This window comes from Periplaneta americana, chromosome 5 (genome assembly GCF_040183065.1).
Source record: "Periplaneta americana isolate PAMFEO1 chromosome 5, P.americana_PAMFEO1_priV1, whole genome shotgun sequence".
In the NCBI taxonomy this organism is placed as follows: domain Eukaryota; kingdom Metazoa; phylum Arthropoda; class Insecta; order Blattodea; family Blattidae; genus Periplaneta; species Periplaneta americana.
The window spans coordinates 38,612,040-38,637,793 of NC_091121.1; the positions used below are offsets into that span (position 1 = coordinate 38,612,040).

Here is a 25,754-nt window from a genome sequence, read left to right on the forward strand (position 1 = left end):
GCATTGTATCGCCCCCCCCCCCCCAAAAAAAAATCACCTCAAACTTCGTGACTGTATGTACTATACTTGTTTTTTTTTTAAAGATGGGACATGACAGCAAGAGGAGTAGAATAGAAGACAGGGGCTCAAGAGTCGGATTAAGTGTAATCTGTCAAGAAGCTTCTTTTTACCAGCAGTGGAGCGCCACATGCACAAGAATGGCGGTATTTTCAAGCGACTTCCTGCACCGGAAATAGCGGGAATTTCAAAATACTTCTTTGCACATCCCCGTTACATTCATATATTTCTACTCCTCTTGCATGACAGTTACGCGGCCGAATTTGGAACTACAGTCCCATGTTGCCAATATGGACTACCACGCTGCAGCTGATGGAAGCCAGCAATTGTCGTGAAGATGGCTGACGTTAAAACATTCACTGACAATTTACGCGGAGGTAAGAAAACAATACAAAAATCGACAGAGAATCAAAGACGAAACGTACCAATGCTAACATTGTGTGCACAATAAATGTCGCCAAGCGAGCTATTAAGCACTCGCCAAGAGGAAGTGTAAGTTTGGCAATTCAACCGTTGTTACCATAGCAACAGGCCTACCACGCTATGTGACATTCAGTTATTTTTGCGATCGCAACGCACCTGTCATGACACATCTTTCAAAAAAACAAGTATAGATTTGTGATATTAGTTTAGTGCATAAAATTGAGGAAATTTGTATTGCTGATATAGGGACTTAGCGGGTATTTTAGCACTCGCAGCGGTAAAATATTCTCATTTTACATTGACAATATAGCAATTTAGCGATTTCTGCACTTTCACAGCGGTTTTTTACTTTTTACGAGTCGAGTTGGCGACACTGCGCATTTTAAATATGGTGAATTCTGGAGTTGTATATGGTTTTAGGTTATAAATCATGTGCTCAATAAATGATGCTGAATTCGATAGTATTGAACAATGCATGGAGCAGAAACCACCTGTTACCACGTACGTATATTGGAAATGTGTACTTTAAAATCGATATCTTATGAAAATCTCTAAATTCTAATTTGTGAGATAAGTGAAGCTGTGGGTCCCAAGTCGTAGAGGAAAAGAACTTTGCCCCTTAAAGAGGGTTGTTGCATGCAAAATTTGTCGGCCGTTTCTAGCCCAAGTTATATTTCGATGCTGAATAATTTATGAATTTGAAAGCATTGTTACATAAATTGATAATTCTCCAGAAAACCTACACTGAAAGAGGCACAATTTGCTTCACTGGCTTTTGTGAGATGTATATAGTCATAAATACCTCGTTTTGGCTTCCAGCCACATATACTTTCAGCAGAAAAATCGTTTGATACTTACATGTACAGTATATTCTAATGTACTGTTGTACATTACTGTTACTCATTAGGTACTAACATAGCTAACATGCGAAAGGTGTAGGACAAATTACTAGAGAAATGGGGCTACAAAAGTACATTAAAATAGACCTGTACATGTACAGGTAGGCCTAAGTGTCAAACGATTTTTATGTTGAAAGTATTTGTGGCTGCGAACTAAAACCACATGTTTATCACTATATATATATATACCGGTATATATATATATCTCACAGATGCCTGTGAAATAAAAAACAATTGTGCCTCCTTTAGTGTAGCTTTTCTGGAAAATTACCAATGAATTATTACTACCGGTATATATGCTTAATTTTCTCTCTCTAAACAGTCTAAATTGTATGTTTTACTATAAACATTATTATTAACATTAACAATAGAAAATCGTGTTTGGGGGAGTGGGGAGAAACTTTATAAATTTGATGATTTTCACTCCCAAAATTACCTCCGGATCTTTCCCCGTTCCCTAATTTCGCCAAAAATTTAACTGGTTTGATGTAATGTTATCCTATACTTCCAGCATTGGGAGCATATGCAAGAAGTGCAATGAAAGGAGAGCAGACATTGTCCTCAGAATTCGAGATGCATATTGCAGGTAAACTGTGATGATAGAAATAGCCTATAATGCTTATATTTTATCTTTCCATGCTCGGTAATGTAGAGCAGATGTGGTAGTACACAGTGCAATTGCACACATGTGAGTGTGGAAAGATAAAATACACACCTCAACAAAAGTTTGGAATACTGCCGAAACGTATATTCAGAGATATTTCATGCCTCATTTACATAGGCACTTTATTAATTGTACTATCAGAGCCGTTATATTCGACAAAACATTACAGGCATGTTTTGTGTTCATATCTTAGTGATGTGACCATACCGCTAGTGCTGTAGTAGATGGTGCATTGTTCCATGTGAACAAACGCATCAGTCAGTTTGTGTTCAGTCTTGCAGTGACATGCCACGTAGATGAATACAAACGTTTGATAGGATTCAGATAGTGGCTTTACTTTCGGCAGGCCATACACAGCAAGATGTTGCCTATAGGTTAAATGTCACACAAAGCAGCGTGTGTAAGGTATAGAGAAAGTATAGAGAGAGGGGAAATGTGAATGATAGGCCTTGTTCTGGCCATCCCCGCATTACACCACGCCAGGATCGTTACCTCCAAATGTCGGCTCTCAGACATCCAACATCAACTGCCAGAGCCCCTAGATATGACCTCTCCCACAGCAACAGGGGTTCGTATCGCAGATCAAACAGTGCGCAGAAGACCATGAGGTTGGTCTTCATTCCAGAAGGCCAATGAGAAGCTTTGGACTGAACCAATGGAACTGAGCTTATCGAAGGAACTGGGCTCTTGCTCATCAACACTGGACCATTGCAGAATGGAGTAATGTCATATTTGCTGATGAGACCAGGATTGGTTTGAGACCTGACACCAATTATACAAGGGTATAGAGAACCTCTAGATGACGTCATCAATGTAGGCATTTCCAGAAAGTCCACTAGTATGCTGGCAGAAGTGTTATGTTCTGGGCAGGAATAATGATGGGACAGGAGACTGCTAATACCCATCCAAGGCAAATTGAATGGCTCTCGATCAGGGGCGGCTCTACAATAAGAACTGCAGAGCTGCAGAACCGCCATTTAAATGGACCTGAAAAAATTAAAAATGTAAAACGTGCTTTTATGTAATCTACTTCATTGTTTCATTTATTTTTCCAATTCATTCTCCTTCGATTCGAGATTTTACTGTCTGTAGGAGCCTTGAACTGCTCGAGAATTTTAGCTGTAGTGTACTTTTCGGATCTGTGATCGGCAGTTCCTGGAGCTCAACGTAGGGTAGTCGGCAGCAGAAAACTGGTTTTCTTCACCGTCTCATAAGACTGCATTAGAGCTGCAACCATAGCAGCTCTCTCTGAATATACAAAAGAACCGTCAACACCCTCATCTCTTTATGACCTGCGTTAGAACACATAGGCTTCTGGACTACTGTATATCATTACAGTTGCAGTGTGTTATAGTACTGTGGATGGTGTGATGTGATTAGTCAGTGTGTCTAAAGAAATATTTTATATTAAAAATGAATGAAATGAAAACCGAATCGACCAACCCTTTTCGAAATTGAAAGAGAAATTGCATGTTAACTTAAGAAATTAGGACATCCTACACAAAATTTAAATATTGAAATTTCTGGAAAAAGTCGAGGAAATCATGTAGCCTACTAGTCATTTTAATACCGAAATGTGTAATGGAAACGATTGGTTTTTTGCTGCGCTCATGAAAACGCTTTCTCCCCCACCCATGTATTCTGTTTAGAGGAGAAAATACATGGACAAACACCGGAGTGAAGGATTTATTTAATTTGACTTAAAAAACTAGAAAAGCTTGTGGGGCACATCTCCACTAGGTGACTAGTTATACCCGGTGGGAGAGGTGTAGCGCACGGTTGGTTGGAGTACAATTTTGGGTGCACAGTCAACTTCGAGAAGGGGCTGTAATTACACGCGTTATCCGATTTAGATGCAATAAACAGCATGCATTTGCTAAATACACTATTTTTCATGCAGAACTGCCAACCTTTGTAACTGCGGGCCGCTACTGCTCCCGATACATTCAAGAAATGCTAGAACCATTGACCCTTCAGAATTGCTGTCGGCAATCACTTCGTCCTAGCAGATGACAATGCAAGACCTCACCATTATGGGGCAGTGTTTCGGTATCTCCAAAGACACAACATCACTCGAATGGACTGGCCTGCACAGTCCCCAGACATGAATGCAATTGAGCATGCATGGGACATGTTAAAAGTGGTCATTTCAAAGCATCCCAACCCACCTGATAATGTTCAGGAATTTGCTGCAGCTGCAATAGAGGAGTGTGACCGTTTTCCCCAAGAAAACTTGATGACCTCATTCGGAGCATGCTTCATGGGGTGGAAGAACTCATCCGTATGCAAGGTGAACATCAGTGGCGTAGCATAAAATTTTGAGCAGGGGAAGCTAACTCAAATTGTCTTCCATGTACATATGAGAAAATGTATTGCAAAAATATAGTCTTAAAATAAATAGTAATCAATGTCAAGTCAACAGTCCGAAGATTGGTTGGAACATCATAAGTAACACCAATAAGGCATCACCTCAAATAGTACATAGTAAATTATGATTTCATGGTTTACACATATCTCTAACAAATAGACATGTATACGTATAATTTAACACTAGCTCACTCTCTGTCATATTGAGAGAAATCACAATATTAATGGTCAATAAATACAATATTAGTAATTATGTAAGTATGCGTCTGTCTTGGTTGTGGCCTTCATTGACAGCAAGGGAGTCGGTCGTTTCTTTTTAAATTACACTTTTGTTCATAAGTCAGTCTTGATAATGGAATTGTCCTAAAAATTCAAGTAAATTAGTGCCAGCAACTGTTATTTCACTCATTATTTATTATATCAGTCACAATGGACACTAACGCTTCAACTAAACACAACTCACGAAAGGGATAACTCAGAAACTAAATTCTTTTCAATGTTAAAGCTAGCTTCTTGCGAGCCTTGCGACCAGGGTAGTTTTGTTAGAAAGAGATGGAAAATCTGCGGGGTGGGTTACACAGAAGAATGAGAGTATTGGAAGCTGGTGTGTGCAGGCTTCATATTTACTGCTGCATTACAAATCATCCTGAGCTGCCGCATCACAATATTTAACGCCTAAATATAAATTGTATTAAAATTAATAAATAATTTTGTTCATAAACTGCAGGTTTGTTATAAAATTATTATTAACTGGAGAAGCTGAGCTTTTTAGCTTACATTGACGCTACGCCACTGGTGAACATACCAATTACTAAAGACTGCTAGCACTGTGAGATAAAGAGATTTTCAAAGTTTTGTTGTCAGAATTTAAGTTCAGAAGATTATCTTTTTGTTTGTATATTTTTTGTATATATTGTTCAAAATGTTTGATTCAGAGAGAATTATGCTTATTTTGTTAAATAGTTATTGTAAAGCCATCAAAAGATTGACTGTAAGAATTCAATTTAGTCGTATCCTTGTTATTGCAAACTTTTGTTGAGGTGTGTATATGCACTGTATTATTAACATGATTCATACGATGGTGATTCTTTGCTTATGTTATGTCGCAAATATTACTTTAACAATATTTTCTTCAAGTCCGTCATAAACTTATCTTATATTACAATGTGATGTTTTTATTTCATTTTACTAGACGAACGTTTTCGGTTTTATAAACCATCTCCAGATCACTCTTACCTCTATTGAGCTCTTGTGTTGATGTGCAATGGGTTACATTAACCATATTGTATTAAAAAGTAAAATATAAATATGAGATAAAACATTAATGAATACACATATTTAAAATGATGATGATATATTAAATTAAATTAATCTAAGTTGAAGGTTTTGCAGCTTATACAGTCCTTTCAGATGCGAAATAATTATTTTCTTATGACCTTATACACAGTGACCATCATGAGACTGCATTTACAAGTAGTTGTTGCATAATTATAAATCACTGAATTCATTGGATAGTCAACACAAGAGTTCTATAGAGGTAACAGTGATCTGAAGATGGTTTATAAAACCGAAAACGTTCATCTAATAAAATGAAATAAAAACATCACATTGTTATATAAGATAAATTTATGACGGACTTAAAGAAAATATTGTTAAATTAACAAAACTTAGTGGAACAAGAAATGGGTATAGAAAGCAAATATTACTGGTAGAACAACCTAGCCTATGTGATGTTAATAGAAGAGCAACATAGAAATAACAAGTTTAATTTAAAAATAATACCGCCTTATAGTTTTCAGAAAGTCAGCTTGGTATAATTTGCGTTCAGTTAACTAATTTTGTCTTAATTTCAGGGAATGTTTCTTGACAGCAGCAACCCACAAGTTCAGAGCTTCTCTTGGAAAATCAAAGCTAGTCAGACCACAAGATCATGTCCTTATTGCATTTTCAGGAAGCCAGCCTTCTGTTGCATTGCTTCATTTAGTGAATGCGGGACTGAATGAAGCTAACCATAAGCGCTTATTATTTACATGCTCTGTTGTTTATATTGATGGTGAGTAAGATTGTTGTATGATCATAGATGTTAATATAAACCCATATTAAAATGTTCCAAAATACTGTTAATAGCTCTACTCATATATGACCACTTACGTTTCTTTGTAGAAGGAAATATTCTTGGATTATCTCTGGAAGAACGTAAGACAGTCTGCACTTCCATTGTTGTGCATGTGGGAAAATTAAATCTTCCCCTCTATATTGCATCATTGGAGGACTGTACAGAAGATTCAGATGTAAGATTGTATAGCTGCAGTGATGAAGTATATGATGTGCACAGTAAAAATGAAGAGTGCATGAAGAAATTAATGAGTTCTGTTCACAGTTTAACAGCAAAGGAAGATCTATTACAGAAAATACGGTATGATTGCTTTGTGGTTGCCCTTTGAATGATGTGATTTTGTCATTATACCTAATATATTTAGCATAACATTTGAAATTTTATTTTAAAATTTAAATTATGATACATCTTGATTACACAACTTTTAACACTGTATCACTTCGGAATATATATGATAAGACTTTCTTGTGTTAAATTCTAATGTACCTTGTTTACATGTTTCGACCTATTTATGGGTCATCCCCAGAACTGGTCGTTGTTGGTCTTGGCGCCTCTTGTTTTGTTTCCTGTGAGGGTGTGTTCGTGTGGTATAATGTAGAGTCAAAGAGGTGTGTGTTCTGAAATTGAGTTGTGTGTTGAGAATTTCGTTGGGGTGTGTTTTCGTGTGTCTGTATATCTCATATTGTTCTAGTGTGTTTAGTTCCTGGCTTTTTGTTTGGATGTGACTCCTCGTTTTTAAACATCTTTCAAAGAACATGGATTTTCTCCATAAATATTGTAACAACCATTTTTAGACGAGATGAATAAAGATTTTAAACAGATTAATTTTCTAAGAAAAAGCTTTTAGGAAAGTTTTACAATATTCCTGCTCTGTTAATAATCAGACTTGGCAGAATTTATTTTTAACTCTTTTTCCGAGCCAATCTTTTAATCCTGAAGCTATTATAGGTAAAAAAGAAATCTAAACCTTGTAGTTGATGACAATAATGATTTATGAGTGATTTACTGATTTATTGTTTCATATTTTTAGGAATCGACTTCTATTGAAGATAGCTAAACAACTGAAGTGCACGAAAATATTTACAGCAGAAACTGCAAATCACTTGGCTGTTAAGATACTAAGCAACGTGTCTGTTGGACGAGGAGCACAACTTCCATTGGATGTCGTAAGATCATTAATAATTATGTAATCATATGAACAGTAGAGCTTACACTGTGTAAAATATCTAAGGCAATTAAATTCTCAGTTAGATGTTGTTATCTTTTAATTAAGTTTAATAATAATTCTTTATTTATACTGGCAGAGTTAAGGCCATAGGGCCTTCTCTTACACTCTACCAAGTCACAAAGTATACAAGCAGTTAAAATTTAACAAAAAGTTAAAGAACAAAATACGAACATATTACAAAAAAAAAAAATAAAAAATAATAATAGTAATAATAATAATAATAATAATAATAATAATAATAATAATAATAATAGCATAAAATCGACACTAAACAACATGAAAATAATACCATAATAGAAAAAAAAAAGTGAAATACAGTGGAATATAGTGAAAGCAAATCATTTAGTACAAATGGTTAATATGGAAAAACGTAAGGAAGAATATATCAAAATGGAATGTAATAAAATAATAATAAAAAAGAAAAGAAATACGAAAATTAAATAACATTCACGATAAAAAGGCTATGATAATAAATTCATTGGCTGATAAAGAGAACAAAAAGGGGAAAGGAAGGAAAAGGAAATTATAGCCTATATTTTTACAAAACTATGGCAGAGAAAAGGGCTTATAACTGAAAGGAATTAATTCAAAAAGTGCAATTTTAATTTCTTTTTGAAACTAGACAATGTCCGACAGTCTCTGACATGTTGTGGTAGAGAGTTCCAGAGATGAGCTGCAGAGATGGTGAAAGATGAAGAGTAGAAGGATGTTCTGTATTTAGGAATGGAGAGTGTGATATGGTGTTGTGAGCGAGTATCTATTTCGTGATACGAGGACAAATGTTGAAAACGAGACGCTAAGTAGCTAGGGTTAGAGTTTTGAAGAATATTGAAGAGTAAAGTGAGAGAGTGAATAGTTCTTCGCTCTTTGAGATGGACCCGGGACAGCATATTTAGTGAAGGTGTGATACGGTCAGATCTACTGACGTTGCAAATAAATCGAATACGTGCATTATGAACACGCTGTAGTTTGTCAATTTCATGTTAAGTTCAGTGTAGAGAGTGTCACAGTAATCAAAATGAGGCATCAAGAGCAACTGCACTAAATTCTTCTTGAGAAGCAACGGAAGGAAATTTCGAATTCTTTTTAGTGCGTGAATTTTCATAAAAATTATTTTACATATGTGTGTGATTTGAGTATTCCAACTTAAGTTTTTGTGTGTCATAATTAAGTTTTTTAGCGTAAAAATGCACATGCACATGACATTCGGAAATCTGTTCACATTTTCTGTTAATGTGGTGGCATCATTAATTACAGTAGGCTGTGGATGACTGAAATTATAGGTTTGTTCCAGCATGGTTCGGAATCGATTCTGAACTGCCTGCTTATGCGCAGGAGCTCAATGTGTGTATTCCAACAAGACTAGAACTGATTCAGAGCCGATACTGAACTTCCAGTTTCCTGTTTCAACATGCTTTAGAACTCGTTCGGAATGAGTGAAATTGGTTCTCGATTAAGAACTGGGAATTCAGAATTGTTAACGCATGCGCAGATGGTTTAATCTGAAGTTATGGTTAAAATGCTTCGAGACTAGACAGGTTAAAATAAAAAAATAGTCGAAAATGAGTGATTTGGAAGGTAACAATGATACAGTAAAACCTTGCTAAAACGTACCCTCTATAAAAAGGACACCTGCACAAACGAAAAATAAATTTGGGAACAGAATGATTTTCTATGTAAAATAATACTTTAAAACGGAAAACTGCCTAAAATGGATCATTTTAAGCGTAACTGTTGCTAAATTCTTTCAAACCATTTTTAATTTTGCAATAACACTGTACGAAGCATGACATAATTTTTTTGTGTGACTGTACTTGCAATGATCTGGAAGACTTTCGCTATTTTTTGTCAGGGGTTGGGGGTGAAGTTTCTTTAACCATGTCACTATTCTGCGCTTATTGTCAAGGACCCGACAGGTTACTGACCTCCTCTATCCTTACTTCTTCCAACCCTCTTGCATTTTCTTTCATTTATTCTCAGTTTTGTGCTAACAAGCCAATACAGTGATAAAGGACAGTGCGAGTAGAATAAAACTGTGAATAATTGTATTGTAGTGTCAATTTAGTTTCACATTTCCGTTTATTTATTCCGAGTTTTGTGTTAATATGCTAATACAGTGTTAAATAACATTGGCAATAAAGTAAAACTGTGCGATTTAATAAAAAGCCTAGATGACTAGTTCTATCATGGAAGAGTGGCTTCATAATTTTAATGGAGCAATGAAACGTCAAGGTTGTAAGGTCATACTGTTTTTAGACAATGCTACCTGGCATCCAAGGATTGATTTGTCTAACGTGAAGTTAATCTATTTCACAACTTCAGTTACACAACCGATGGCTCAGGGCGCAATTTACACTCTGAATTGATGCAGGACGCGAAGGAAATCCTACAACATTTCCTTCAAAAAAAAAAAAAAGTCGCAGCAAAGCATTTCAAAAGAAATGTGGGGGCCAAGAAACTAGGGTGCAGAGAGAGGGAGAGAGAGAGGCTGCAATTACGTAAGTTAATAAGTATGAAAATAAAATTCACTTTGCATGTACTGAACTGTAGCAACTTTTATTTCAAATTATTTCTTCATTCTGTTCTTCCTACAGTGAGCATATTGCAGTAGTCTATTCTTAGTTTTGCCAAAACTCAATCCTTTGTAAAACGAAAACCTGTGAAAATGGAAGAAAAATTCTGGAACAATTGCTTTTCGTTTTAGGGAGGTTTTACTGTATATTTTATGACGAATTAAGTTCGAAAGATCAATATAATTTTAATATGAGAAGAAACTCCGAAGGTCGTGAAAGAACAGTTCAAGAAACATTCCAACAGCGTAAAATCCCGAACTAGTTCTGACACCATATACAATTGGTACATGCATTTGGTATTAGTTTGGAACACGTTCTGAATTGCTTGCTGGAACTAACTTTATGATATGTTTAAAACAACGTAGTTTCGAATGCAGCCAGCTGTGATGAAACATAAAAGGAACAATTTAATGTGACATCATAATTAATTCATTATTTTCGTACACAAATGGGGGTGATTAATAAATGCGTGGTGTCTAAAGATAGAAATAGTTAAGTTAACATTGTCTAATTCTAAAGTACTGTACTTTAACTATGGTATTAATTTCCAAATGAACTCAATTTTCTGTAATGACATTATTATTCATTAATTTCAAACAACTCACCGGTGTCATTCATATTGATGTGCACATCGTTTTGACTATCAATTGTATTGTCGTCTCGAAACTAGGCCTCATGGAATGAGGAAACAGTGAACTAATTAACGAGAAAGTTCTGCCTTGTTAAATTAAAATATGGAGAGTATAAAGAGAGAAATGAAACGAAATATCAAAATTTTATTTCAAATACCAGACATCCATATAATCCCATCCATGCTCACAATAACAATTACGAGCAGCATTAACGTTTCACACAATTATAGAGATTTGACGAATTCATGTCATTTTTATTATTAGATAAGAAACTTCTGAGTGAAACAATGTTGTTGTCTTTTCACCTTCAATATTTGAAAAAGTAATGTTATACTAGAAACTAGAAAAAGTGCAGATGTTGATGTCCTTCTTATTGGTCTTGTGAGTACCATGCATGCCATTGGATAAAAGGTTTACAGATTCGAATGAACCATTGTAACTTGTGTGTCTACACCCCTTGCTACAGGCATGAGAGCACCGAAGTTGAATATGTTGTTGTTTTCTAATGCCAGGCGTTTGACAATAAAGTCATTTGACCTCTTGCACTCCAATATTTTTCAAAGATATTATCATGGTCAGCCACTCAAGCACAGATTTTGAGGTGTTCCGAATCCATTTCTTAGTTTGAGTTGCACAATGGACAGTTAGGGGACTGATATATTCCAATTCTATGCAGGTGTTTGGCCAAACAATCATGACCTGTTGCCAATCTAAATGCAGCTACAGACGATTTTCGTGGTAAATTGGGAATCAACTGTGGATTATGATGCAGAGAGTTCCATTTTTTCCCTTGGGATTGAGTTATCAAATTTTGTTTGTTGAAGTCTAAGTATGTAGATTTAATAAATCTTTTCACAGAGTAATACGTAGATTTAGTAACAGGTCTGTAAGTAGCAGTGCTGCCCTTCTTTGCTAGTGCATCGGCATTCTCGTTTCCCAGGATTCCACAATGGGATGGTATCCATTATCCATTGGAATACAATTCTTTTATTGACTGATATTAATTGAGAGAGCATTTTAGTTATTTCTGCTGTTTGAGATGAAGGTGTGTGTTTAGAGACGACTGATAGAATAGCTGCTTTGGAGTCTGACAATATAACTGCATTCTTAAATTTATTGATGTGGCATAGAAGATTCCTGAGACATTCACTTATTGCAATGATTTCTCCATCAAAACTTGTTGTTCCATACCCAAGAGATCTATAAAGTGAGAAGAGACAGCACGTAACACGTGCACCGGCACCTTGTTCTCCGGAGATCAAGGATCCGTCAGTGTATAAATGAAGCCAGTTTTGTGGAGGGTACATAATGTTAATTGCCTCTAAAGAAAATTGTTTCATTATTTCAGTGGTTACTTCTGATTTCAGTATTTCTTCTGTTGAATTTAGATTATATTCTATATTTAATAGAGTTAAAGGGTCTGGTTTAATTTGTAAGTTTTCTTTTAAATTCGGGATATTGATTTTCTTTTTAATTCTTGAACCATGGATATGAAACTTTTTTGAGTTTTCAGTCTACAGAGAGGACTGTATGAATGCCAATTGTTTCCTGGTAATCTGATAAGTTTTTCATATTGAATCAGTGCTTTTTCTTGTATTGTCATTTTGATACTGTTAATATTAGTGAGGAATCTCATAGAATCTATTGGAGTTGTTTTGAGTCCACCAGTAATGAGCCTTCGTTTATGAAAGGTGAAGTAATTAAAATTTCTCCGCAGTATGTCAGCACTGGCTGTATAAACATTTTGTATATAGTGTTCAAAGTATTCCTAGAGCATCCCCATTTCTTTCCTGCTAGTCTTTTTAGAAGGGACAATCTTTTACGAGCTTTTTCAGAAGTTGAATATAAAATTAGGTATGTTGCTCAGCTTCTCTCAGTAATATCTCGGCATTAAGAACAGATATAAACTTTTGCAACTACTCATTTGATTTGTAATCGTGAATTCTACAGTATTAAAATGATAATAGACACGTACGATATACTTTGAGTTATTGTTGGGACTAATTTCGGAATGATGATTTATATGAAGAGAAAATACATTGCATGCTCTTCATTAACTAGTTCTCTTGTCATAGACCCATACTCTCCATTTAAATCCGAAATAAAATTTAATCATTCAAATCAACACAATTAATTGTAGTTTCATTCCCGAAACTGGGTGGCATATTCTACATGTCTGTGTGTCCTTAATACAACGTAGAATTTTTAAATTTTCATGTAGTATGTATGTATGTATGTGTATATATATATATATATATATATATATATATATATATATATATATATTGTGAGTTTTATTAGTAACAACAATGTAATTTATTCGTCACAACAATAATTCCTTTCTACAATTCACCTTAAACGCTCTCGTCAACAATTGGATCTTCACTCAACACAGTATTCGTTATAGCACTCCACCGACGACAATGACAGTTTACTTGGACTATTACGCACAACAATGAACTGTTAATCTTAACTAATATTTACAAAGCACTATTTACAAATCAGAACTACCAGTTCTCAGTTCACAGTTCTTCTATCTCAGTCACTCGAGTTCACAGTATCTCGAACCACAGACCTTCAGAGACAGTTCACTGTACTCGAACTCAGGTCCCTCCAACTGCGGTCCACTGCACTCGAACTCAGGTCCCTCCAACTGCGGTCCACTGCACTCGAACTCAGGCCTTCAGATGCTGACGCAGTTGCGAACGCACACTCGAGTCGAACTCCGGTACACAAGACTGGCTTGCTTGCTCTGGCTTTCTCACTGACTGGCTGACTAATCAACTGAAAACTGCTGTCGTTCCTTCGCGACCGTAATTTATAACCACAGCGACGTAGCCTCGAAGGTTCCACGCGTCTCTAGAGATGGCTCTCCAGAGAAATCCAGAGCCCTCTCCTCTCTACCAGCACCAGATGCGCGCGCACTCTCGCTCCACTCTCTCGCCGCGTTGGCCCTTTTCCCCTCTCCGCCGCGCGCCATCCCAAGTGCTCCGCGCGATCTTCTCTCTTGCGGGACGCTGGTCGTGAGTTCGAATCTCACGTCGCTGTCACAATATATATATATATATATATATATATATATATATATATAGTTATTGTTTGTAGCTCATTATTAGTTATTTAAGCCTAGTTAAATTTCGTCTTGTATCAAGTTACCACTCAATAGGCTACAACACAGTGCTATTATTAAACACAGAAATATTCACAACTACTTTGTTTCATGCTTGGAAATGTGTCTGCAACGTGTACATTATATACTGGTTATTAATGTACAAAATTTATGTTTCTTACAGGGTTTTTGTGATAATCGTGATCCTGGTGTTATGCTTCTTCGACCAATGAGAGACTTTATGAAGAAAGAAGTTGTGTTTTATAATGCCTTCAACAAAATAGTATCAATAGCTGTTCCATCATTAGGGACAAAGGTTATATATTTTCTTAAATATTTATGCTTATATATATTATATGCCAATAGTCTGTATAGCTCAGTTGAACAGAAAATAGGCCATTTTGATTCTGCGTACACTACTTTTAACACTTGAATATAAGTAATTGATTAACTAGCGGACTTACTCGTGTTAATTATGTAAGTTTGTGCGGCTTACAGCTGTTTCGGTGCTTATCACACCATCCTCAGAGCCTACTAAATCTTGGCGTCATCTCGAACTTCTCTGCCTGTTATGTGGGTGCGTTTGATTGTTGAAAGGTGTTGAATAGTGGAGTCAAATAGTGTGTGTGTACTGAAATTGATCTGTGTGTTGAGAATTTGATCGGGGTGTGTTTTAGTGTGTTTGTATATTTCGTATTGTTCTAGTGTGTTGAGTTTTTGGTTCTTGGGTTGTATGTGTAGGATTTCCATGTCTGCGTTTATGTTATTGTATGTATGGTTATCATTGGTTATGACAACATCATAAGAATGACAAAACAAAAACTTAACAAACACAAAAACACGCTAAACACAAACACAAGAACACAAGAAATACATCACACTAACATATGAAAACAAAAGCACACATAAGATCGCATCTCCATTCAGAAAGCAGAAATACAATATAGCATACAGAACAGAAAACACACTACAAAGACATCTCAACACACAAAAACACAAACAAATAAATAAGACCACACAGGTGTATACAAACTCACATGTAATAGTTGCGACAAGTTCTACATTGGACAGACAGGCAGATCATTCCAAACACGCTACAAAGAACACATCAAAGCAATAACCAGAGGACACAATACATCTACTACGCCGATGACATAACCAATGCTAACCATACATACAATAACATAATTAGAATAATAGTAGGCGCCAAATCTAGGGAATTGTGTAGGACTATTTTCAAAAAACTACAAATAATGCCCATGGCTTGTCAGTATATCTTTTCATTAATAATCTTCCTCGTAATCGTGAAAACTTTGTAACTAATTCAACAGTTGATAACATAAATACACGTCAAAAAATGACTTTCATACTCCATTGGCAAGTCTATCATGCTATCAAAAAGGAGTGCGTTATATGGCAGTAAAAATTTTTAATAGCCTCCCCATCGATATAAAAAATGAAACTCAAAACATAAAATTATTTAGGGCCAAATTAAAGAAGTACCTAATTTCTCACGCCTTCTAGTCTGTAGGTGAATTCATGACATTCAATAACACTTCATGAAATTGATACTAAAACTATGTGTTGTACTAGTAAACACTTAATGAAATTGATACTAAAAGTATGTGTTGTACTAGTAGACTATATTGTAAATCTCGTCTGTATATATTTCATCTAGACTGTGACTATAAATTAAGATTTTATAATAGTATTAAGTTTTTTGACTTATTCCATATTCTAGCTGTAAGCATGTATGAATACTATGGAATGTTAATAAATACAATACAATACAATACAATAAATGCAGACCTGGAAATCCTACACATACAACCTAAGAACCAAAAACTCAACACACTAGAACAATACGAAATATACAAACACACTAAAACACATCCTGATCAAATTCTCAACACACAGATCAATTTCAGTATACACACACTATTTGACTCTACTATTCAACACCTTTCAACAATCAAACGCACCCACATAACGGGCAGAGAAGTTCGAGATGACGCCGAGATCTAGTAGGCTCCGAGGATGGTGTGATAAGCACCGAAGCAGCTGTAAACCGCACAAACTTACATAATTAACACGAGTAAGTCCGCTAGTTAATCAAATACTTAGAAAATAGGCTTAAAAATTGCACTTACTCCATGTTCGACATACAATTAAGTCATCACACAAAGAGCACACTGATCTGAGCAACTTGGCAGCTGGGATTCCACAGTATGTACGCACTATTAGGCGAATAATCTATCTAAAGATTAATTTTTTTGGTCCTACAGAATTATCTGTTGTGGTTACCATTTGTTATTAATGGAGAAAAATTTGCTCTGGCGCCGGGGATCGAACCCATTTCACTACTTATAGAGCCACCATTGCTAACATTAATGAAGTGATACTTGTCTTCAAATTGTGTCGAGTAATGTCGTTTATGATTTTGCAGGCTGGCTCCCATGCTAGCATTCAAAAGCTGACAGAGAAATTTGTCACAGATCTTCAGGAAGATTTTCCATCAACTGTGTCCACAATATTCAGAACAGGAGACAAATTAAGTTTGGGAACTAATGAAACAGACGAAGACAATTACTGTGTACTCTGCCAGGTATGTATATCTCACATTGAAGCATTAGCTAGAAATAGATACGTAATTCTAAGGTAAGAGTAAATGATAGTTCAGAGGTGTGAGTTAATATTTCAATAGAGACATGCTTTTTGCATAGTCTCAGTCATCTTCTTTCACGAAGTCCTTGTGCCTTTAGATATATTGTCTGGTCCTTAAGTCATTTCTATATTGATTTGCCAGTTTATGAAATGGATGGAAAGAACAATAAAAAAAAACATATAGGTTATTATGATGAGAAAACTGTTGTTTAGCCTACAGTCTAAAGACAGATTGGAACCTCAGAAATGACACCAATAAGACATCACTCATGAGATAACTAAGCCAGGAGATAATGAGGAAGGGTGACCAATTTCTTTCCCCCTCCATTGCATACATTGCTAACTAGTAAAAGCTAACTAGTAAAATACTTCACTAATAGGAAAACAAGTGACTAATCATGAACATGAACCAGTTCAAGCTTTGGACCTACTGAGCCATTGCTGTCTTTGTGGTTTCAGGCCATCCTTTTTAGGGTCTTCCAATAGATTGTCTTCTGAAAGATCGAAAATCTAAAGGTAAGCGTTCACTACATCGTATCACACGCATCGGACAAATCGCACGGATCGGAAAAAGACTATCTTTGCTGTAATTGTTATGTAACCGTGTTCACTACATCGTATCGGATGCATCGCCTCTCGGCAAATCCGTCCACGTTTCTCGGATGGGCAACTTTTCCGATGCGTGCGATCATGGCCTTCTTTAATAAATCAATTTTAATTGGTCAACTGTTACTATTATGTTGTGCCATGTTCAGTGTCGCGCCAAAATGGCAGACGGAAAACTTATTTGGCGTGTAGAAAATTGCGAAGAATTATATAATTTGAAGTGTTCCCATTACAGTAATCAAGTCGTTTCTTGCAAATATATTATGTAACCAATATTTCTTTCGTTTCTTCCTCTTCAATTAAGACGCATGAAGCAATTACAAATTCTTATTCGCTAACAGACGTAATTAATAGACCTAACCTCAACTCCTCTGCTTTCAGTAATATCAATATCATACGACGTCATGTTTTAAACAGCTGATAGGGGAATCTGATGAGGTGAAGCCATTACAGTGAACGCACTGCACTTAAAATATCCATTGCATGCAATTCGTACGAGGAGTGCGATACGATGTAGTGAACACTTACCTTAAGGCTGCTTTTGGCCATCTGCTCTTCGGCATTCTTTCTACATGAATCCTCCAGCTAGTTCTGTATTTACACAGGAAATCAGTCACTGGTTTAACTTCCAGTTACTAGTTCATTTTATTGCAGTGAAGTCTCAAATGGTAGATAATAATAATAATACTCCGTGGCGCTACAGCCCATGAAGGGCCTAGACCAACCAGCCGGCTGCTGGCCTCACGCCCACATGCCGAAGCAGAGGTGGACGACCGTCCAACCAGAATGGAGGTATTGTGTGGTTAGCACGATGATCCCCCCAGCCGTTATAGCTGGTATTCGCAACTGGATTTCGCTACCTATCGTCGCTCCCCAAGTGCATCACAATGCTGGGTGGGCACCGGTGCCATACACTGGCCGAAATTTCATGAGAAAATTTCTTCCCCCATGAGGACTCGAACCAGTGCACATTCCGTAACGCGAGTCATAGGCAAATGGTAGATAGCCGGATTTATAAAAATAATGATGACTAGTGATTATAAATTATTTATTATTACAGTAGAGTTCCGATTATTCAGACTATACGGGCTGAGGGCAATCCAGATAATACAGAGGGTGAGAGCGCTATGTTGTTTTTGATCCTGTAATCTTAAAGTGACCAAGATCGGACCCAGTAATGTAGAAAGGCATTACTCACATGTACATAATAAACGAATCTTTATACACAATACAATATAGTACGTAATTTACTTTAAAAAACTTTGTTATTGTTCATTACTGTATACATATATTGAATGAATGAATGAATTTAGCCATTTTGTCCCTTAAAGGGCAAGGTCTCCTAAAAGAGGGGAGGCTCATTGTTTCTCACCTGGTGAGCCATTCCAGGTGAGGTACATTATTATCTGTTTACACTTCTTTACCACTTTAGTTTTTGTGTCCTATTATCTTTACACTTTTATACTCTTAATTGTTGGTTGTTGTTAGACTAAGGGCTGGTTCACAATAAACCAGGAACAGGAACGAGAACGAGAACGGAAAAAATGTTAAAATAAATATATTTATTTTAACATTATTTCCGTTCTAGGTTTATTGTGAACCAGCCTTAAGTCCTAGTTTTTTCCACATGCCAATTTTCAGTATGTGTACATATTTATTTTATTCTAATGTTGTATCTTTAAATTTAAAAAGATACAAGCTAGCCTAGTAATATAAAATACTATTTTCTTAAAAAAATATCACCAAATCGTATTTCATTTATTTATTTATTTATTTTTTGGAACAGGGGCAGGGCGTCATTAAGAAAATGTGACATTTGAAGAGAGATGTGGTCTCAAAAAGTTTGAGAACTCCTGTTGTACACAAACTATCATTTTAACTGCAGCTAACTCAAGTTGTTGTTAATCATTAATGATCAATCAATCTTCTTAATGTATCCAGCTGTTTGCTGACAACATAAAGTCCACTATAGTCCACTCTAGTCTATTCAGTTGTTTTTCACGAGAAATGAGGGATATTTTGATCAGTGTTCATTATAGATGCCTGTTGCTTGTAGCCAGAGGTGGGGTGTAGTCAATATATACTGCAGGGTTGTGTCTTCTGCAACTGGTACTGATGATTTTAATTTACTTCTTTTGTGGTTTATGGATGGACAGTATAGAAGAATGTGTTCCAGATCTTCACCATGATAATTACACCACAGACAAATAGGATTATCAGAAATGTGAAATAGGTGTAGGTACAATTGAGTGACAATGTGACTTGTTCTGGCTCTTGTTAAAAATGTTTGAACATGTCTGGGCAAGTTTTTGTACATGTCCAGGTCATTTGATTTCTTTTGTACAGACTGTAAAATTTTTCCTTTGTCAGAAGAGAGGCAATTGTTGATCATAGGTTTGTAAAATGAGACTTCACTGAAGCAAAAGCATTGGATAGAGATATCACTTGAAGAGGTCTCGGTTGCAAATATGTTACCTGTTTTGCAATATTATCGACTTTCTCGTTTCCAGGTATACCACAATGACTAGGTATCCATTGAAATGTTATTTCCTTTTGGAATTCTTTTAGTTTACTTAGTTGTTTCTGAATTGGAATAATTCTATGTGCATATAGGTTTGGTACAAATTTAATTATATTAAATATAGCCCCCTTGGAATCGGTAAGTATGCAAATAGATTTTTCAGAAATTTGAGTAACACACTGAAGAGCAGCATCAATAGCTAGCAATTCAGTGTCAAGACTTGAGGAGGATGAACATGGTTGAAATAACTTTCTTGATATTTTGGAATATAATACCCTGCTTCTGATGTCCCATTATTAGGATTTAGAGATCCATTTGTATAAATTTGAAGGTGATCCTTATATGTACTGCAGAGTAGTTCCATGGAATCTAACTTAAGAATGTATGGAGGATCATTTTTGGAATGATTTCCTGGAATTTGTATGCTATGTTCTGGAATCACCCATTTCCATGGAGGAATTTCGTTCACAATTGGAGTTTTAGCAATGAGTGTGTCTGTGATATAGATTGGTATATAACACACTTTTCTTTCTCCTCATAGGCTCCATTGGACACAACAGTTTCAGGATCATCAGCTCTCCAAGCAACAGAGTTCTCTCGTAAGGTTTCTGCTCTTGGACCATCAGGATTTGATAGCAGAACAATTGGCACTCTACAGAATGACCTGTCTAGAAGTAAAGAAAATGCACAAGAAGTTCTCAAATCATCAGATACCGAAACTGACTCTACACAATGTTGTAATACTTCAACACCCATTGTTGACAAGAACAGTGAGTGTTGTAGGACAGGAGAAGACTGTCAATGTTCCAGAAACAATAAAAGTGTCACATTGCCAGAACTGGAAGTTTGCTTATGTTATGGCTGTAGACTCATAGCTAGAGAAATGGTTTGTATCAAGAATTCAAGTAAAATGTAAATTTAATATATAAATAAAATAGAACTAAATATGTTTTACTGTATATTCACAATAGGGACACCATAAAATGGTGAATACATCAAAGTCAGTAAATAAAACTACTGTAATTCGTGAAAAAAGTCGTTATTTAAATATGTAAATTGTAGAAAAAAAGTTTGAATTGAAACATAGAAATCACTTTATCGATCATCACAGTCAGAAGAACTTGAGTTTTGTCAGTAGCACAGCATGGCTCCATTAAAATTTAACCAGTAGCGGCCCGCAGTTACAAAGGTTGGCAGTTCTGCATGAAAAATAGTGTATTTAGTAAACGCATGCTGTTTATTGCATCTAAATCGGATAACGCGTGTAATTACAGTCCTTTCTCGAAGTTAACTGCGCACCCGAAATTGTACTCCAACCATACATGTGCTACACCTCTCCCACAACTAGTCATGTAGTGGAGATGTGCCCCACAAGCCTTTCTGGTTTGTAAGTCAAATTAAATAAATCAAATTAAATAAATCCTTCACTCCGGTGTTTGTCCATGTATTTTCTCCTCTAAACAGAATACACGGGTGGGGGAGAAAGCGTTTTCATGAGCGCAGCAAAAAACCAATCGTTTCCATTACACATTTCGGTATTAAAATGACTAGTAGGCTACATGATTTCCTCGACTTTTTCCAGAAATTTCAATATTTAAATTTTGTGTAGGACGTCCTAATTTCTTAAGTTAACATGCAATTTCTCTTATAATTTCGAAAGGGGTTGGTCGATTAAGTTTTCATTTCATTCATTTTTAATATAAAATATTTCCTTAGACACACTGACTAATCACATCACATCCCCACAGTATTATAACACACTGCAACTGTAATGATATACAGTAGTCCAGAAGCCTATGTGTTCTAACGCATGGCTCAAGAGATTAGGGTGTTGGCGGTTCTTTTGTATATTCGGAGAGAGCTGCTTCGGTTGCAGCTCTAATACAGTCTTATGGGACGGTGAAGAAAACCAGTTTTCTGCTGCCGACTACCCTACGTTGAGCTTCAGGAACTGCTGATCACAGATCCGAAAAGTACACTACAGCTAAAATTCTCGAGCAGTTCAAGGCTCCTACACACAGTAAAATCTCGAATCGAAGGAGAATGAATTGGAAAAATAAATGAAACAATGAAGTAGATTACATAAAAGCACGTTTTACATTTTTAATTTTTCCAGGTCCATTTAAATGGCGGTTCTGCAGCTCTGCAGTCCTTATTGTAGAACCGCCCCTGAATTTAACCCAGATAGAATAATGATTTTTTTTAAGCTAGGATGTAAGTTTTGTAATTTAATTTTATTTTCCACAGGACACTCCAGAACTGCTGCCTGCAGAAGTAATCTCAAAAGCGAAGCAACGGCTAAGTTATAAGGCAATGAGAAAAGAGATTGAAGATTTCTTATTGTGATTTTTGGTTATACTAAAGACTTTAAGGTGTTGGTCTGTTTTGTGGAGAGGAGTTGTGAAGGCAGTACTGTTTGTTTGTATTGTGTGAATTTGATTTAATTTATAACCATCCAAAATTTTATATTGCATCTTGCACAGATTTTAAGTATCTTTAATGAAAATGGTCACAAAACATTGCAAACTTCCTTCACATCTTCAGATTCTTCTTTTAATGTTGTAATTTATGAAACAAATGTATTATATTTTAATAGGATATTAGCTGAAAATATAGCCTATGTACATTTCTTATATTATATTACTTGCAAAAAAAAAAAAAAAGATTATATTGTACTAAGACTATACAATGGTTTGATCTAAAAGCTTCAAGATTTTTTAAATACAAGAATAAGAATAATTCAGATACTCATAGGCAGTGCTTTTTTTTTTTTCTGGAAAAAAAGTCTGTGGAACACTGTAAAATATTTATAACAGCTGGGAGATATTACTATCCAATGCACTGGAATTTTGTCATTTTAAATCTCCTTTTTTTCTAACTTTAAGACTTCCAAGGCCTAAGCAAAGAAAAATGAATTATTAATATATTTCTCAGTTTCATACTGAAAAATATAACAAAAAGTCCTGGAACACTGTTCTGGCACTTTCTGCCAGGAAAAAAAGCACTGCTTATAGGATAACTAGTGCCCATCTCCTTGAAAGCACTCTCATTCTGATGTAATCTAGCGTTGCCAGTGTTCCTGCCACATTTGAAAGCACTTTTGGAAGTCACTTTTCTAGATCCTGTTTAGTTTCCTCATCATATTTTATTGAATGGTAGGAATGTCACCGAACCTACGACCTTTGAACTTCATTTTTAGTCTGGGAAACAAAACGTCAGTGGCAACCAAATCTGGTGAGTAGGGAGGATGGGGTAATACAGGGATTTTTTTTTTTCGGCTATATGTTCTTAGAGGAGCCATTCTGAAAGAGCTCTTTGCATTATCTCGTGCAAATGCATTAAACTAAAAAAAAACTGTGCTTAACAATTTCAGCATCTCTCTCACACTTTCATTGTTTTTACGCAAAATTTAATATGCACTCTTTTCTCCTGTGCAGTGTTCATTGTTCGCCCAATAATTGCGTTGCAACTCACTGACGACAAGAGGTTGTAGCCCATTTTTTTTTGTCTCAGAGGGTTGAAGTTTGAAATTCAGTTTCAATAAACCCCATCCCTCAACCCCTAGAAATAGTAGTTGGCTAGCACAACCAATTTTTTGAAGGGTGACTATTTCTTGAAACTTTTTGATCAGACCTCATAATGTAATTAATTTTGTTCATAATAAAGTGCTTTTTTATTGTAAAACGAGTATGGTTTTTCTCCCACATATCTGGATTGGATGTTTGTACTCCTTAGCTCTATTTGTCCTATACTTGTTAAGTGATTGCCCTGCACCATACGACTACAAGTATATTACTAAGGAGACTAGCAACAGCTTTGGTTATGTACTAAACAAGTAGAAAACAACTAAAAAGGAAGACAGGAGGAAAACCCTGGAAATGCTAGTAGGCCCTATAATGGTACACAGAGGATAATGAAAGAAAGAAGATATTGGTAGACTAAGGCTATCAGGAGAGAGACTTACGGGAGTTTGGGACTGAAAAACAACAGTTGTCATAAATCAAATCATGATGATGATGATGATGATGATGATTTGATATTAGAAAATACAGGACTCTAAAACAGTACCACAGGAATGGTATAAGAGTTAAAATGCCCTATTTACTTACTTACTTACAAATGGCTTTTAAGGAACCCGAAGGTTCATTGCCGCCCTCACATAAGCCCACCAGCGGTCCCTATCCTGTGCAAGATTAATCTAGTCTCTATAATCATATCCCACCTCCCTCAAATCCATTTTAATATTATAAAAAATATAAATGCCCTATTTAAAAAAAAAGGGGGGGGGGGACAAATTAGACTGACATTTTTACAGGGCATATATCCTACAAAATATAAACTATTATCCTATAAAAGAGACTCAGGCCATAATGTGGAACAAATACTAGGGCAGTTATATAATCCACCTTGCATACGTGACCAACTGCACTCCTGCATTTAGATCATATTCAAAGCACGCCTATTATAGTAGAGAAAGAGAAAAGGAAAGGTTGAGCATCCTCATGACGATAGAGGCAAGCAAGAATTCCTACACAGTAAGGGCCATTCTGATTCATTAATTAATAAATTCACTCTTTATTAAGTCACTCGTTGACTCACTCAAATAATTGATTGATTCATTCATTGATTTATCTACTCACCTACTCAAATGTTTGTTTGTTCGTTCGTTAATGAACTATTTCATTAGTTTGTTAACTCATTAACTTATTCAATAACTCATTAATTGATTAATTCATTAAATAATTCAATTAATCAATTCATTCTTTAATTAACCGATCAATTACTTCATTCACTAATTAATACAATTCAATCATTGATTCATTCAATGATAGGCTAATTAAATAATTAATTCAGTCATTCACTTCTTCATTCACCAATTCATTGATTAATTCATTAATTTACTAATTAGCTAATTAATTTATTAATTAACTCACTCGACTCACTGATTCATCCATTCATTGATTTATCCACCCACCCACTGATCTGTGCGTTAATTAGTTAATTTTTTAATCGGTTATTTAACGACGCTGTATCAAGTATGAGGTTATTTAACTTCGATGGGATTGGTGATAGCGAGATGGTATTTGGCGAGATGAGGCCGAGAATTCACCATAGAATATCTGACATTCGCCTTACAGTAGACCTAGTACTTTTGTATTAAACAAATGAAGTATTGCATAGTGATACAAAAATTATCTTTTAGATCATATAAGAAGAAAAAGAACTATGGAGAATTGCCTAACTTACAAATATTCTCGATCACGTCATAATTCACACAATAGAAACAAAAATATTTTTTGTTTCCATAAAAAATATTCCTTTCTAAATACAAAGTCAGACACGCCTGAGCTTTATGCTCAAAATCTCCTCATTCACTTTTAATTTCCGTTAAGCCTTACATCTGAAAAACTGAATAATTCACATTTATCTCATCTTTTTACCTCGCTGTGGTTCGTTCATATGCCATTCTTTCATGCTAAAATGACACAAACGCACGTGACTTAGAAATTCCAGTCCAGCCTGTGCTGACATCTTAAAGTAATAATTCGAACTTCTTGAATAGTTCTCACCGTAGAAAAATAAATACAGACATCAGACTTTTCTGCATAATACTGAAAACTGAACTAAGTAGAATATATTATGAATTTTAAAATCAGCTATATAATATGTAATTAAGCTACATGGCGTACGTAGAATTTCGTCAAGGGCAGTATCGTTTTATTTTTAAATTGTCGGCATTATCGGGATTTTCAAATGTAAATTATTATTATTATTATTATTATTATTATTATTATTATTATTATTATTATTATTATTATTATTCATAGTTTTCTGCTCAAGGACAAGTCTTTTACTGCAATCCCACCATTCTCAAATCTTTCTTATTTTCTGCCT

General features: G+C 35.5%; 1 protein-coding gene across 1 annotated transcript; it reads left to right on the forward strand.

Moving 5' to 3' along the window:
• The first annotated feature begins 791 nt into the window (after window positions 1–791).
• Window positions 792–23,543, forward strand: Ctu2 (Cytosolic thiouridylase subunit 2). The gene is made up of 9 exons (XM_069825494.1): window positions 792–981; window positions 1,891–1,965; window positions 6,264–6,463; window positions 6,574–6,826; window positions 7,557–7,692; window positions 14,253–14,384; window positions 16,515–16,673; window positions 20,401–20,745; window positions 22,107–23,543. Exons 1-9 carry the CDS (start codon window positions 911–913, stop codon window positions 22,203–22,205), a joined length of 1,470 nt encoding a protein of 489 aa, XP_069681595.1. The 5' UTR covers window positions 792–910; the 3' UTR covers window positions 22,206–23,543.
• Window positions 23,544–25,754: the final 2,211 nt, after the last annotated feature.

Excerpts from the sequence above, each read along its gene's own strand:
- Ctu2 (XM_069825494.1), top strand. The coding sequence starts at position 911 with ATGTGCTCAATAAATGATGCTGAATTCGATAGTATTGAACAATGCATG. Across the intron at positions 1,966-6,263 it reads ATTCGAGATGCATATTGCAG|GGAATGTTTCTTGACAGCAG; the intron begins GTAAACTGTGAT and ends TCTTAATTTCAG. Across the intron at positions 6,464-6,573 it reads CTCTGTTGTTTATATTGATG|AAGGAAATATTCTTGGATTA; the intron begins GTGAGTAAGATT and ends GTTTCTTTGTAG.